This window comes from Phlebotomus papatasi, chromosome 2 (assembly GCF_024763615.1).
Source record: "Phlebotomus papatasi isolate M1 chromosome 2, Ppap_2.1, whole genome shotgun sequence".
NCBI lineage: Eukaryota > Metazoa > Arthropoda > Insecta > Diptera > Psychodidae > Phlebotomus > Phlebotomus papatasi.
Window position 1 is genome coordinate 56,055,028 of NC_077223.1, and position 16,986 is coordinate 56,072,013.

The 16,986-nt window shown below is 33.0% G+C and overlaps 2 protein-coding genes across 2 annotated transcripts in view; both read right to left on the bottom strand.

The window, feature by feature from the left end:
* Positions 1-8,381, bottom strand: part of LOC129800991 (glutamate receptor ionotropic, delta-2-like) — a 9,879-nt gene extending 1,498 nt beyond the window's left edge. The window contains exons 1-3 of the mRNA XM_055845740.1: positions 8,169-8,381; positions 3,100-4,034; positions 2,892-2,913 (exon numbers count right to left, since the gene is read on the bottom strand). Coding sequence (XP_055701715.1) covers positions 2,892-2,913; positions 3,100-4,034; positions 8,169-8,381 — 1,170 coding nt within the window. The remainder of the gene's footprint in view (positions 1-2,891; positions 2,914-3,099; positions 4,035-8,168) is intronic.
* A 4,482-nt stretch (positions 8,382-12,863) lies between these two features.
* On the bottom strand, positions 12,864-14,511 carry LOC129801796 (uncharacterized). Its single transcript, XM_055847132.1, has 4 exons — positions 14,183-14,511; positions 13,665-14,122; positions 13,378-13,447; positions 12,864-13,318 (listed from the first exon to the last, which is right to left on the bottom strand). Exons 1-4 carry the CDS (start codon positions 14,223-14,225, stop codon positions 12,957-12,959), a joined length of 933 nt encoding a protein of 310 aa, XP_055703107.1. The 5' UTR covers positions 14,226-14,511; the 3' UTR covers positions 12,864-12,956.
* Positions 14,512-16,986: the final 2,475 nt, after the last annotated feature.

The window sequence follows — 16,986 nt, forward strand, 5'->3', positions numbered from 1 at the left end:
AAGATTTTGTGACAAAACCGACAAGACTTATCAGACTAAAGAGCAAGTATCGTTTTACAATCAAATTTTTTCCACTGAAAAGCAACACTGTTACAGGCAAAAAGTTCTTTTGGCCTCTAACAACAGAAGACTTTCGACCCTTGGAGTACCTTAAGTATGACGGATATATTGACAAACTTGAGAATTATCTGATAAGACCTAGTCATTTTTCTTAGTTCTTAAGATCCATCCCCATCAAGACTAAGTTTTCCTTTATTTTTGGTCAATAAACATTTTTCCTACGATATTTCGACAAAAATTAATATAAAACTATAGAAAATGGAACTTAATTTATTAATTATAGTTAAAAATGAAATTATTAAAAGATATTCACCTAAATTTGATCAAAAATAAATGCCCTAGCGCACAATTTATTGAGTGGAATTATACTTATTTCCAGCCTAATGGCGCTGGCACACCTTTTCAATTGAGTGAAATTTAATTGATTGAAATTTTACCTCTCACTCTTTCAAACTGAAATCAGATATAGTTGTCTCTTTCTGCCAAATGAAATTTAAAATTGAAATTGAAATTTCAATTTTAAAAGAAAGGAGACAGCTGAATCTGATTTCAGTTTGAAAGAGTAAGAGGTAAAATTTCAATCGGTTGAAATTCACTCAATTGAAAAGGTGTGCCAGCGCCATAAAAAACGAAATTCTATTATAATTCAATACTTATGGCGCTGGCACACCTTTTCAATTGAGTGAAATTCAATCATTGAAAATTTACCACTTACTCTTTCAAACTGAAATCAGATATAGCTGTCTCTTTCTACCAAATGAAATTTAAAATTGAAATTGAAAATGAAATTTCAATTTCCATTTAACAGAAAAAGACAGCTATATATGATTTCAATTTGAAGGAGTAAGAGAGATAAAATTTCAATCGACTGAATTTCACTAAATTGAAAAAGTGTGCCAGCGCCATTAGAATAAAAAATTAAAATGTCGATTTTTTATGTTGGCATGAAAGGACGTTATGGTTTACGTTTGATTTTTTTTCGAGATTGATTTTTTTTGTTGAGTTTCTACTGTATATGGGAGACTGGGGCAAAAAGTCACTAAACGGATAATTTATTTTTTTACAAGCTACTCGAATACCTCCAAAACTTCTAATTAACACAGTTTTATAGGAAATTTACCGCTCTACGACTTTGTGAAAGTAATTTTCCTCTATTTTGTAAAGAAATACGTTTATCGAGCCAATTTCTAAAAGGTAATTTTGTGACTATTCTCAAAAATGTTGGGGCAAATAGTACCAGACATTGGGTATTATCATATTTTGATTCGCTTTATTACGGGCTTCCGTAGGGTAAATGTCCTAATTCAAAACCATTTCCAGACGCTTTAACTTTGACAGAAGATTCAACACATTAAGTTCATATTTTTTCTTAAGAGAACTACATAAATTTGCTCCTTGACTCTTCTAGAATGTTACTGTTTAGTGAAAATTCTTTAGATATAATTTGAAAACTTCTTAAATACAAGAAAAATACGCGAATGTAAAATGCTTCTATTGGAAACGAATTAATCCAAATGGAGACAAGGGAAAGTTTCTAATTGGAGACAAACAGTGTAACTGAAATCGCGACGAAAGGCTTCTAAAACCTTGTTGAGTTGCTCTTGAATGCAGGTTTTGTTCTTATTCCAGGTCTTTTCTCCTTTTCCATCTAGAACAATAAGAAAATCTCTCCAAAAAAAATCATATTTCCGAGGTTTCCTATTGAAGCATTTGCAGACACTTCAGAAAACCCTGTTTGCTCACAAAATAGGTAATTATTTCATTTGAAAACTTCACGTATCATTAACAATAAAGATTAGCACTTAATTTAACTAAAATTAGTCAGAAATATGACATAAATGTTAAACAAAACGAATAAACAACTGTCACCTTTTTGTGTGTTTTTATTGAAAAACATGGTCGATATATGAAAAATCAATGGTGAAAGGATACACCAATTAAAAAAAGCTGAGAAATTAACAAATTAAAATTTGTGAATATGAATAGATTTTCGCTTTATTTGTAGCAAAATTAACTAAATAATGAAACTGAGGTATAGAAAATATATAAATATAGTAATTTAGTACTGTATTTATCATGAAAACAGTGACGTTTCCATTTGGAGTAGCGAAAAATTTCCATTTGAAGCAGTTTTTAAATTAGCTTAATTTACCCTAAATTAAAAAAAAAAAAAAAACCTAGAGGATATATTTTCATAGAAAATTTATTCATGTACACTTTGTAAAACACGAGAAAAGTGAGAAAACGAGAAAAGTGCTTTTCAAGCTATTTTAGAAAAAACACACAAAAGACTGCAAATCGTTTGACCAATGCAAACAAAAAGCGACGAGACATGGTAATGACGTTTCTTTTCACAGTGAGACATTAGAAATTGCTTCGCTTTTTTGTTACTTTTTACCCCAAGTGGTCATTTTTAATAAAAGGATTTCTGGAGAAAAGAACTTTTGTGAAATTCTAAAATAGATAGCGGATTCGAATTCAAAAAATACAAATTATTTAGAAAATATTCACCAGTGCATCAATTTTGGAAAATAAGTAGGTAATAATTGTTATCCTCTGCCAGGAAGATATTTCAAAAATAGGACTAAAAGTTCGATATTTTTTATTTTCTAAATTCCTTGTTCAAATTCTAAGAAACTCACGACATTGAAGAAGGTCTATGGAGGCTATCTATAGAAAAATAAAATTGAGCCGCTATCTTTTTTACCTTGGAAGATATTGAATTTTGAATTTTTCGATTTGTGACTTTTTGCCCCAGTCCCCCCTATACTTTGCAGGACTTAGTTTGCCTATGAAAAGTTTTTGGATACCTATTCTTTATTCTGAAATACTTTTTCATAGCTTCTATTGGTGCTAAACATTTCAGCTTAAATTCTTAAAAAAAATTTATTAAAGATACTAAAACTTTACCGTACAAAAGGTTCTAATTTAGTTTACTATTTTATCTGAAATCTCTGTTATTCTACATATACGATTTAAAAATATAAAGCAAAATTTTCTTTTAAAAATAAAAAAAAATATAAATTTCCAAGATTCTACTATCCTATGAAAAAGCTAAAGGCACTTACTTGTAAATCGCAAATCTCACTTTCAGTAAATGTCTTCACAACTTCCTCATAAATGCTTTCGACATCAAAATGAAAAGCAAATCCACCCTCTTTTATCATTTTAACGCCCTTAGAAGGCTCAAAAAAATTATTCTGCTTCTTTACGCGCTCTGCGTAGATTTTCTTGACTGCTTCGTTAGAACTGTTGAAGAGATCATCATTGTATGGTGCATCAATGGCGCCGATCCTGAGTTTACTGGCAGCTAAGTGCTCAACAGTGCGAATAGTTTTGGGTGGATCAGTGATGAGGGAGGCTACAATGAAGGTGGAATAGTACTGATAGCAAAGAAAGGAGAAGACGAGGCACAAGGCAAAAAGTATTCTCGCAGAAGTTGTGGGAATTCTGGCTTCGAGACCTTGCTGAAAAAATGCTCCAAAAATTCCAAGAAAAGCAAATGCTATTGTACTGGATCCTGATTCTGTTGTTAGTTTTAAAGATACCACCAAGGATATCCAAAGGATGATGAGAAGGCACAAAGTACACAGCCATAGGGTGTTATCGAAGGGCTGTAAGTACACTGCACGGACTGATACTGCTCGCGGATGACGAAATACAAAGCCGTATTGTGGCTGCCAAGTAAATGGTGTTGGTTTCACTACAGCAAGACGACCTTGCGTAATCTTCAATGGGGTGACACTGACATCCGCCAGGGAAGCATTAAGAATGGCTATTGTGCCTACCCATGTGTCATTTGGACCCACAGCCACTTGGCTCCAGGAGGTGGTCCGGCGGAGAATTAGAGTGGCATTAACTCGTTTTGCAATGCCCGTAAGGAGAGTGTATTGAATAGCTGAGGCAGAAACTGAGGAATCCACTAGATTCGTCAGCATATCATGGGCTGTCAGACCAGGAGGTATGTGAAAAATCTGTTGGGAAATGTTTGCTTACATTACACCAAAAACATTTCGTAAAATTCTTCGTAAATGTTTGTGAATTCCTACTGAAAACTTACGAAATGCTCGTTAATATTTTAAATACAAATTGATTTTTTTTATTCTTTCTTTTGTAATAGTGTTGCTTGGAACCTTGTAAAGACTTTACCGTCTTTATTTACTCTAAAATCATTCTCAATACATTTTAAAATGAATAAAAAATATAGACATAGCTTTGGTGCCCTATTTCGGACACCTTCATTCTCATAGTTCCTTGCCCTTCGGGAATCCTTCCAATATCTTTTTCACGTCCTCTCGTTTGTCTAAGCTACATTTTTTTATTATTCTTTTGCATTGTGTAATCTCTAGAGTACGTAAAATCTAAAAGTTCATGGAAATTCGAGGAACAAAAAGGTGGCCGAAATTGCAAGCTGGCCGGAATTTGGCACACTTAACTCTTTCGCGTCATTAGGGTCATATATGACCCGGGGAAAAAACAATTTTTTTTTAACTATTTATATTAATTGAAATCTATCTATTTGTGCATGACATCATAATAGAAGGATGTAAGATTCTTGGCTAATTTTCTCAAGACTCCAGATATTCAGGAAAAGAAAATATTTGAGATCAAAAATCACTAATTTCGAACTGTGAAATGACTTTTCTTTTTCAAATTTTTTTATATTAATTTATTTTTTTCAGCAAAAAGTTCTTTAGAAACACAAAATAGAATATCCAAAGATTGTATATTGCATATTTTGATATAATAAACTACTCTCAATTTTCCAGAAAAGCGTGTAGAATTTTCCGGGTCATATATGACCATAGTGTCCCCAAGGGTAACAGTGTTTTCGTCCCAAATCTATAGCGAAATGTAGTTTGGACATTGTTTTTCTTTGTGAAATGCAGGTGGGACATCTTGCTCCTGGACATTTCATCTTATATCTGATGAATTATAACATATTTTGCAATATTTTAGAGTATTCTGCAAGCGTCCAATATCGTGCAATTGTATTGTGTGTGAATAAATATGTGGATTAGTTTATTTTTGCCAAATACCAATCAAAATATTGTGACAGTGACTGTTCAAGGGATTACCAGGAAGATTCCTTGAACACCAGGAGTACAGTGTTCACAACAATCCAGTTTGCCATGGTTTTGGCCAAATTAATAACTTCAAGCAAAAAAACTCTTAAAAAGTCCGTGATATAGATTTTGAAAATGGTATGTACACTTCCCTTGAGGACAACAGGGTCATATATGACCCGGGGTTTTTCCGAGTTTTCACGCAATGGAATTTTTCTTTCCTCTCTGAACTATTATATTTGATCATAAAGCATTAGGAAATACTCAATTTTACTTGAATTCAACTGCTGAATAAGAGTGGGACGCGAAAGAGTTAACCTAACTCACGAAAAAAAAGTTCGGAAAAGTTTGCACGTTTTTCACAAAATTCCTCGTAACTTGACGAGCATTTGTCGTTCCTTTATAAACATTTGTTCGTATCAAGGGGGAGATATTTGGGTGAAAATGTGTACACCACTTCCAGGCACTTCCACGATTTGTAAGGAAGAGACCTTCGCACGTCCAGAACTGCGCAACACCCTCGAAAATAATGCAATACTTCCAGCACTTCTTGCACTTCATGCACTTCTTACACTTAGAAATGAATAATTTATTTATTATGAGGAAAAATCTAATTAAGTAAATTCTAAAAAAAATCTCAAGAAATTATTTTTACACATATTTTTTTTTTAATTTTGCTTATATTTTGAATTTCTTGCGCCAGATATTCTTACATACCTTCAATATTTTAATCAAGGGGGTGACATTAGCTCCGAAAAATGCGACCGATTTTAGTGTAAATTTTTCCCTGTTTTCGTATACATTCCACGAGATATCTCCAAAACTACGTAGGTTGCCAATTTGGAGTTTTCGGTTGCCTATTCAATATTAAGTTGGCTTTTATTTTGCCAATTCTTTCTACAGTTACAGAAAACAGCTAATAAACCCAAAAGTTTTTTCGGCGCGCTATAAACGTATGGGAAATATAGGAAATGTCATGATTTTAATATTATCTGCATTTTACGAAGGGGTATCAAAATATTTTGAATTTTCCTAAGAAGCTGTGAAGCTACTTTTGGAAAATTACGTATTGTCGTTTGTAATTATTGAAACTATGCTGGAAAGTCTGTAAGAGTTCAAAAGTACGACTGCAGCAATTAATTCAGCATTTCAGATGTATCTTCACATTTTATTGAGCTTAGTTCTCTCTCTGGTTTCAAAATCCTTTAAAATTAAAACATTTTGCACTCTTGGGAAAAGTTTTAGATGATTGCTAATCAACTTTTGCAACAAGCTTGGCTATTTTTTCCAGGATCTTTTTCTCTATTGTTGTATTAGATCAATTTCTCATCACCTCCCCGATGTCGCCAATCGATCCGCAAAAAAGATTTTTTTATCGCAACATTTTATCGGAGAAAAATGGCCACAATCATAAAGTTATGCTTTTTCCTTTGAGTGAAAGAATGTGGCACCTACGTGCTGAGCTTTTAAACACATCCAAGCCTTTCTACATAGCGAAATACGATCTAATTATTGTTTTCCGACATTTTAAAAGTTTCTTCAATTGCTATCCACAAATATTCTTCTACTAGGATTCTCAGAATGTTGGCATCAATATTAGAGACCCTTTAAAATGAAATTGATATTTCGAAGAATAAATCCCTATTTCTAAATTTTCAAAGCCACTTTTCAATAATCATTAGAGCAAGGACGAAATCTAAATAAACCCCCAAAATGTTTCTTTAATGGAAGTTACATCACTTAGACCTTTCCAAAATTAGTCTAGCATTACAAACAAAATGGACCTTTTCGTTCCTCATTTTGTAATAGTCCTCAAAAACACAAATCTACTTTTTTGAAGAATACTTTTGGTATCGAAGAGATATAATACACTAAAACCTTTCCTTTCTCTTTATCTGAGTCTTTGTTGAGAATCCGATGAGAAGAGTGTCCAGTGAAAAAGTCCTAAACGCACTAAGTGTAACAAAAAACCTTTGTGATAAGGTCTTTCCCAATTATTTCCATACCTGAGGAAGGGGGAAATCCCCTCCGAAACGTCGGTTTGAGAAAGTAAAGTAGAAGAAACCAAAGGTCATTTCCGTGTTTTAATTACTATCATTAAATAAACCTATTGACCGAAATTCATCTACTAAAACCTTTCCAGTAAATGCAAACAGGTAAACAAAAAATGGTAGAGGTAACCTATGGGATACCGCTTAACGACATTCGCGAAAAAGTCCCACGAATACGATAAATTAGAAAAAAAAATATCAAAATGATTGAAAGTCAACTGCAATGCTATGTCATTATTTGCGAGCCACTACATGAATTTGTAATTTCTGCAAAAAATAAGGAAAATTATTGTCCAACTGAATATTTTCCTTGGAAAAATTACGACACAAATTAAGCTATAATAAGTTTGAGCGTATTTGCTCCATTTCATTGTAATAGCCGAACTTAAAAATTTCAACAAACTTCTTCAAATTATACCGTCGCTTGAATTAAAAATCTCAACTAAAACTAACGTAGTCTGAAAAACGTTCCACTTCCAAAGACTTCCAAGCACTTCATTTTCACCTGTACACCACTCCCGACTCTAATATCTCCCCCTTGTTACAAACATTTGTTCGTACTTTTTTTTGGTTGTCTGACAAAATTGTACGAACAAATAACAAAATTTTATGAACATTTTTCTGTGTGTTTACGGATATTTACTAACAAATTGTATACTAACAAATGTTTGTAAAAAAAAACTAAAAATGATCGTCAAGAGTAATCTAATCAGATTACGAACAATGTTTGTGAAAAAGTACGAACTTTTTTATGAGTTATTTTACGATTTTACGAACATTTCATAAGTCCACAAGCATTTACAGACAATTTTATAAAATATTTTTTGTTCTCTGTAATTAAGAGAATTTCAAATTGAGAGCTTGTACCCACCGTTACTGCTCCATAAATTTCAGTTCCTTTCAGATCAAGTCTCCTTCTAATCTTTGTGGTTCTGGTGAATGCTTCAGAAACTCTCAAAGATTTTCCATTCCAAAATCCCACAAAATTTACACAAATTGGATGCAAATCATCAAATTTAACTCTGTACACCTCGGACACTTTTACTGCCCCATCTGCATTTTCCCCTAAATCTCTGGCAGCGAGAAACACCTCAGAGTCCCACTGCATTCTCACACCATTGAGAATCTCCAAACTATCCTCATGCGAGTTTGAAGAGTAAATGATCCACAGAAAAGTTTCATTGAATTTGTTCCTGTGGGACATTTCTTCAAGAAACTCATCACTTTTTTCACAATCAAGATCTAAAATAACTCCGATTTGCGGTGAATTGATAAGGGATTTATCTACGAATGAAAAATCTTCCAAAAAGTTTATATTAAATGCAATAGTTGATATAGATACATTTTGAAGAGATTTTGAAATCTTTAGACAGTGGCTTTCGGAACAACAAAAAACAGCACATGATTTTAAGTTGTTGAGCAGAACAAGTTCCCTGAAGAGACCAAGAAAAAAGTTCAGTTCCAGCAACATTTTCAGAATAAAACTGAAGGGAAAATAGAGAAATTGCAGAAATTTATAACATTTAAAATGTGGAACATTTTCTCAATTGAAACGTGACAGGTAATCAATAACGGAGGAATTTATCAGCCTAAACTTTTATTTATAAAAATTGCTCAATTATCTTGCCAATCTTTATTATTAGCTGCTTGCATTCGAATGATTTTTGTAAAATAAACACAGATTTATTTCATGAAGATTTAGCCATATCGCAAAAGATAGCAATTAGCAATTAACATTTGGCAAAAAAAACTGAGATTGTAAAGAATCTCAGCTAACAAATGAACAGAAATAAATTAAAGTTGGTCAACAAAATCCAAATTTAGATCAGTAAAAATTTAATGTGGTTAGTAATGCCTCCGGCACATCTTTTAGATCAAGAAAATTTCACGTAATCGAAATTCACTCCTCTTTCTCTCTCAAACATTTTGCATATGTCTATTCCACTCTTTGGGACTCTTCTTCTTATTTTAATCATCAGACCAAATTAAATTTAGTTCAATCTAGGGTCCGAAAGAGTGGTACAGACTTAAGCAAATCTTATGAGAAGGAAAGGGATGTGAATTTTGGTTTCATTAAATTTTTCTGTTCTAAAAGGTGTGCTAAAATGATTAAAAGGGATGGATGGATCTAATTTATATAGGGTAGACCGGAGCAGTAGCCATGAATAGTACTAATATTATTATTAGCGGTTCAAAAGCGATTGCAACCGATTCAGTTAGGTCGGAAATTCCAAGACCTTTCCAACGAGCAAATACATACAGTAGACTCTCGCAAATTCGGCTCTTTTAAGATCGGGCTACTTTTTAATTCGGGCAGCGGTTACATTTGAAAAAAGTTTGTTGTCATTTTTCAAGTTTGATTATGATTATCAAATGAATCAAATATGCTCAAATTTGGCATGGTTTGTCTTAGTTTTGATGTGATTTTGCATTATTGAGGGATTTTCATGCAATTTACGTTATATATGAGTGTATAAACTCAATATCTATATACACATGAATAAAAAATCGTTGCATTTCAAAAAGTTTGTCGCCCGAATTTCTGTCTAATTCGGCTGACATTTCGGTCCCATATGCCCGAATTTGAGAGAGTCTACTGTAACACCATTCACTTGATAAATGTACTCTAAATAGAGTAGTGATTCCAAAAACCGGTTAATCGCCCTATTTTGGGGACGGTTTCATAACCGGTTTTTAGAGATGAAACCGGTTTAAAACCGTTTCTATAAAAATTTTAATATTTCTCTTAAACTTATGTTTATCTCTTGAAAATCAAGATACACTGCAAAATATTTCCTTGTCTTTAAAAGGGAACCTGAAGTACAATATGGTAATATGTAGTATGATGTATGAGTATGTTAATAATATATGAAGGAGAGAAGTAATGAGTTTCCTGTACGTTTCTTCCATTATTGAAAAGAATTTTTGCTTAAAGGTTATCGGGAATTATTTCAGGACTTCTTCACTTGAAAATATTTCATCTTAAATCTTAGTTAAATATTTAGAAGATTAAAAAATCAATTGTATAGGGGAGACTGGGGCAAAAAGTCACAAATCGAAAAATTCAAAATTCAATATCTTCCAAGGTAAAAAAGATAGCGGCTCAATTTTTTTCTACAGATAGCCTCCATAGACCTTCTTCAATGTCGTAAGTTTCTTATTAGAATTCGAACAAGGAATTTAGAATATAAAAAATATCAAAATTTTTAGCCCTATTTTTGAAATATTTTCCTTGCAGAAGATAACAATTATTACCTACTTATTTTTCAAAATTGATGAACTTGTGAATATTTTCTAAATAATTTGGATTTTTTGAATACGACTCCGCTATCTATTTTAGAATTTCACAAAAGCTCTTTTCTCCAGAAATCCTTTTATTAAAAATGGCCACTTGGGGTAAAAAGTACCAAAAGCTGTGGAGCAAAAAGTAACAAAAACCGAAACAATTTCTGATATCTCACAGCGAAAAGAAACGTCATTAACATGTCTCGCCGCTTGTTGTTTGCATTAGTCAAACGATTTGCAGTCTTTTATGTGTGTTTTTTTTTCTAAAATAGCTTGAAAAGCGCTTTTCTCGTTTTCTCAATTTTCTCGCAGAGAAAACGGTGTTTTACAAAGGTGTAGGGTAAGTGCTCATAATTTTGGACAGTTTCTAAATTTGGACACTTTGAGGGTAAAATTGGACACTAAAAATAAATTGATTGAAATGATGGATTTTTATTCCAATATTTGATGAAAAATGAATTCTATCTAAATATTTGTTCTTTTTGGAAGATTTTGACACTAAATACGTTAAATTTTGAATATGATTTGAGTTGAAATTGCTTTGTTGAAAATTCAGTGTGAGCAATTGCTTACGAGAAATATGACAGAACTTCGTGGCTTACTTCAGTCTTATTTAGTTTTGGTGAAGTACTAACAAAGTTTGTTCGCTGTTTTTGAGTGATATTATTGAATATTCATTGAATATTGTGTTGATTCACGTTACTGATGATTTGTACAATTGACCTGAAGTGAGATTTGCCTTGTGAATTATATTTTTCGTGTGAAAAATGGGAAATTTTTTAAGACATTCACCAGTGAGGTGATGATTCTTATTTTGGACAGGTGTTTTTCTCACGAAATTTCGTGAAGTTTTAGCTTTTGTGATGACTAGGTTGGACAAATGCCTGGAGAAACAAAGGAGCATCATCTCTACGAAAGAGATGTAACGAGAAATGCCTTGAAAGGCTCCCGGAAAGGTCAGGGAATGAGCGAATCTGCACGTACTTGGAGTATCGAAGTCAACTCACTTTAATGAATGATATGGAAAGTTTCCGGGCTTCTGTGACATTCTACGTTTCCCTTACATGAACAGGAAGAGGACTTGGTAAGATTGGTTCATCAAATGAAGAACAATGGGCATCTTATTGAGGCGGATTAGCTGTCCAAATTTACAGCCAAGTTAGCCAAATTAATAACCAAGTTGTCCAAAATAAGAGTCAAATTCACCTCTACATATCAATTCATTTTTAAACGTATTAAAACTAATTTTAATAAAAATAAGACGATAAATAGGTTGCTAAGTTTCTAAACAACCCTTCTGAAAAGAGAGTAACAAGAAATGTCAATTAGTATAGAAAATATCGCACTTCAAACTTGGAACTTCGATGCTTATAAGCAGACTGTTCAAAATTATAAGCACTTCCCCTAGATGAATAAATTTTCTATGAAAATATGTCCTCTAGGTATTTTTTTCAAATTTACGGAAGCCTGCAATGAAGCAAATCAAAGTATGATAATACCATACCCAATGTCTGGTACTATTTGCCCCAGCATTTTTGAGAATAGTCACAAAATTACCTTTTAGAAATTGGCTCGATAAACGTATTTCCTTACAAAATAGATGAAAATTACTTTCACAAAGTTGTAGAGCGGTAAATTTCCTATAAAACTGTGCTAATTAGAAATTTTTGAAGCGCTCGAGTAGCTTGTAAAAAAATAAAATATCCGTTTCGTGACTTTTTGCCAAAGTCTCCCCTACTTATTTTTACGGCAGTTGCATTTGCTTTTCCATGGTATAATATTATTGGAAAAACTCTCAGTAATTTTCCTGCACTCTGAAATTTTCTGATCTATTTTAAAATATTATTTTAAAAACAAAATAAAGCAATAAAATAAATAAGTTCTACACTAATGGCCTCTATACACTATAGAAATTTATGTCCATATTGAAGCAAATTCCCGATGGCTGTCTAATGATCTCTACACAGTAGAGAAAATTATGTCCATATTGAAGAGTTTTTCCTACACAAGCGTATGGAATTTACTTCAATATGGACATAAATTCCTCTAGTGTGTAGAGGCCATAAGAAAAACTCTTTAATATGAGCATAAGTTTTTCTAGTGTGTAGAGGCCATAACTGAGAAAAAGAATATATTTATGTTAAATTTTACATAAAAGTTTATGTTCTGAAAATTGCTCAAAATTCCATAGTCTAATCCTAACTAAGAAACCGTGTTTAAACCGGTTACCCGGTTTCAGAGCCATCCAAAACAGATTAACTGTCCATCCTAAAAATCCGGTTATTTGGAATCACAAGAAGTTATCGAATTTTGAAAATTTTGCTTTGACAAATTTGCCCCAGTTTCCCCTACTTATTTCATTTTAATTAGTCTATAGATTAAATTACCAGAGAAATAAAGTCGACTTTTCACTTTAGTTTATTTGAGAAACTTTTTTAAAATAAAAGTAGTACTACAATTAAATAAAATGTTATAATGCATGAAGAAATAAAAATCACTTAGCTTGAATAATCTCATAGGTTGGATCGCTGTTTAGATTTTTCTTGGACGTCTTGGGTGGTTCTTGGACACTCTGAGAGCCTTTCCTTCGTCTTTTAAACCACCATCCACCTGAAGATGATGCAGGAGCTTGTTGAACGGGTGCAGATGAAGTCCTCGAAGCCGACGGAGGTGTTAAGAGCAATTGTGAGGCAATCCTTGATTTTATGTCTTCGTATTTATGGCGAAACTGTTCAGATTCCACTCGACGTGGAGGAGTTCTCGGGGTGTCATAATTGAAGGATCTGTTCAGTTCTTCTCTAGTTGGTCCACTGACTTCATTAGGCTCAACATAAATTCCATCTTCGTCACTGTGTCCTGGAAGTGAAAGAACATTATGAGAATTTGCACGATAAAAATCGTTATTCAATTTCTACTTGAATTCTCTGCAGGAGTACTTCCTCCTAGTATTAACAGCCAGGATACTTTTTCCTCAACAGAAGGTGCCTAAAAAATAAAATTCAGCACATTTCCATTTGATCGCCTTCACTATAGTATTATCCAATTAGGAGAAAGTTATACTGAACAATTTATCTGACACTCTCTTCCCATTATTTCACATCAATATCTTTAAAATGTGTCATCATGTTCCCAAAGGGCAATTGAAGAAGAGACAGTAACCCAGGTTAAAAATATTCCGTCACAAAAAAAAATTGTAACTCACCTGGAAATATGAAAAAGTTCCTGTAAAATCCTCAACTCCAAATACCCTCTCTGGCCACTTGAAATCTTCATCAGAAGCACAATCCCAAACTCGAACTACACGAATTGTTGATCGGGGGCGTAATTCTCCAGCAGGACTTGCATAGAGCAGAAGCCACCCATCCAAGTATCCTCCAAAAAATTTTCCAGTGCACCGAATACTGAAGGCAGCATCGAGAAATCCTTTGCGTTCAGCTTTCTGTAAATTTCCAGATTTTGGGCATGATCTCAAGGACAAATGTGCCACAGGAAGACCTCGATAGGGGCACTCCTGAGGATTTTCCTGAAAGGTTGATCGCATCTCAAGGTAGGTATTTTCAGTTTCAGGTAATTTAGCCAAAAGGGAGTCACAAACTCTCATCAAACGTTTCAATTCCTCAGCAGAAACTGTCGAAGGGGCCTCAAGAACCTCCCGGACATCTACGAAAGGCCATAAGAAAGTGTTCCCTAGGATTTATTATAAATTTATTGGACACTCACCATGCAGGAAGCCCCTGAGATTGTCCTGAGAAACACTCGCCATATAGCAGTGTCAGAAACTTTTTAGAAATTGATCTTAACTTGACCTGGTGCACTTTTGGTGACTCCGTGTGCGTGAATCAGCGCCAGATGCTTAGGCGACACTTTTTTACACGGACTCCCGCGGCGCACAATACCCGCGATCTCTCTCTCTTGCTCTCTTCTACATAAAGTCGTTTTGTGTTGATTTTTCATCTCAAGGAATTCCTCATCATCAATTAATGGCAATTGGGAGACGTTTTTCGGTTTATTTCATGAATGGGTTTTTATTATTTATGACTGTATTTTCTTGGAACGTGATTATGATTTTTTCGGTTATGCTTTTTTTATTGGAATGATGAAAAAAAAGTATAAGGCTAATAAGCAAATTTTAAGAAGAAAGTTGCCAAAATAATTATTTCAAACAAGATAATATTAGACGATTTATTAATAAATAATATTAAATGAATAATATTAAATAATTACAATACCAAACAATTTATTATTTTTGCAGTATCTGAAAAAAATATGTGATTCACTTTAATTTGTTAATGAAATCACATAGTTTGTTCATTATTTAAGATTGTAAGGGTTAATGTTATAATTGCTGACTATTAATGCTCTAAATTTGAGCTGGACAATGTCCAAAGCCCGAGCGTTACCCTCAAGTGTAAAATGCTCTTTTAGTCTAAGCTCTAAGCAATTATTGTAAACCTGGCAGTATTGCATTGGAAGCGAAGCAGCAAAGAAATAAAGCAACTTAGAGAAAGTTGAGGCGTTTAATTCTCGAGTCGCAGCAGAACATTTCATGGAGATCCTCCCATGTTTTTTCGGCATTTAAATGAAACTTATTAATTCTTTATTTTAATAGAAAAATAAAACCAAATAAATTCTCTTTATACAGGTATGTATGACTGAATTTTATTTAACCCTTTAACGACGAGACACTTTTTACGGACTGAAAATCAACAATAAAAATTAAACTGAGAAACATAATCAATGATAAGTCTTACATCTAACCTTGGAAAATACAACAGAGTCTGATTCGGTGTATTTTGTGCTTCTACACAGAGAGAAATCCGAAAAAGTTAAAATAACATTCCGGAAATGTTCATTTTACCCTGCATTATTGATCCGAAATCGGTGTAAGTATTACCCTTTTTAGGTGTATTGGGGGTTAAAGGTACCCTTTTTCATGTTATTTTTACCCTTAAAAAAGTGTAAAATTAACATTAAAAAATGTTGATATATTTTTACACCTAAAACGTGTTAAATTTCTGAGGAAAAAATGTTAATCGCACCCTCTTTTTTTTCTCAGTGTAGGACAAAAAGACCGGAAAACAGCATATTTTCTCTCATTTTTTTGCAACATAATAATTTTTATTTTTATTTGAGTTCTTAAGCATATAAAATTACAACATTTAAACTATATTTTCATATAAAAATTTAAAAAAAATCAGCCCTTGGAGCTTGATTTTAGGATATTCTTTTGAAAAGTACTCAATTTTCGATTGATAATAAATATTTCTCAGCGTACATTCACCCGAATAAAAAAATCACACATTTCTTGTTAGCTGATGAGTTAAACTCGTACTTGAACGGTAAATTTCTTTTAATGCAATTCGGATTTTTGAGACAACTTTATACAAAAAAATCCATTCTTTGCGTATTTTACAGCACTTTTTATCTTGTAAAATAAAAAAAAATCCTCCGTTCAAGTACGAGTTTAACTCATTAGCTAGCAGGAAATATTTTTTTTTTATTTTAATATTTAATAGTATTTTTTAAACGGCTGATTTTTTTAATATCTTGAAATTAGGATTTCATAATATGTGAAATAATAGGGTAAGTGTGCCAAATTTCGGCATAGTTGCATGCAAGCGACAAAGTCTTAAGTTTGAAATGTAATATTTTTAATAAAAATTGATTTTTTTATTCCTTCTTCTTAAGGAGTGTTGCTTGGAACCTTATAAACCGTTTATCGTCTTTATTTACTTTAAAATCATTCTTAATACATTTTAAAATGAATAAAAATGTGGACATAGCTTTAGTGCCCTATTTCGGCCACCTTTATTCTCATAATTCTTTACCCTTAGGGAATTCTTTCAATGTCTTTTTCAGGTTATATCGTTTGTCGAAGCTACATTTTTTGTCATTCTTTTGCATTGTAAAATCTCTAGAGTATGTAAAAACTAAAAATTCATGGAAATTCGAGGAACAAAAAAGGTGGCCGAAATTGCAAGCTGGCCGGAGTTTGGCATACTTACCCTATACTTTTATAAATGTGGAGCTCAGAAGCAAAATTGAACATATCCTATGCTTTAGCCATAGGGGCCATAGGATATGTTCAATTTTGCCTCTGAGCTCCACAAATAAATCATGTCCACGACAAGATTATACCAAATGATTTGATATTTTTATGACATGTCATTAAATCCGCATTATCGTTTTATGTAAACATTGTAACCTAGCCCCCGGCGAAATGTTTTTTTATATGGAGCTGATTGAAGCCAACTCACAAATTGATCAGAAACTTAGCTTGCACTTCTCAGAACAACACCGCATTTAGACAGAAATACAGTATATTTATCCCTCTTTACTAGGCTCAGAGTCTTGCACACAAGGGACACCTCACTTTTGACAAATATCGTGTAACGGTCACGAGTGCAGAAAAATTCCCATATGCATTTGTGTGTGAAAGTAAGAAATTGGCTTCAACTTTGAAGGACACTCGCCGGGGACTAGATTGTAACACGTGTTTTTACCTTTCTTTTGGTAGTCAAACT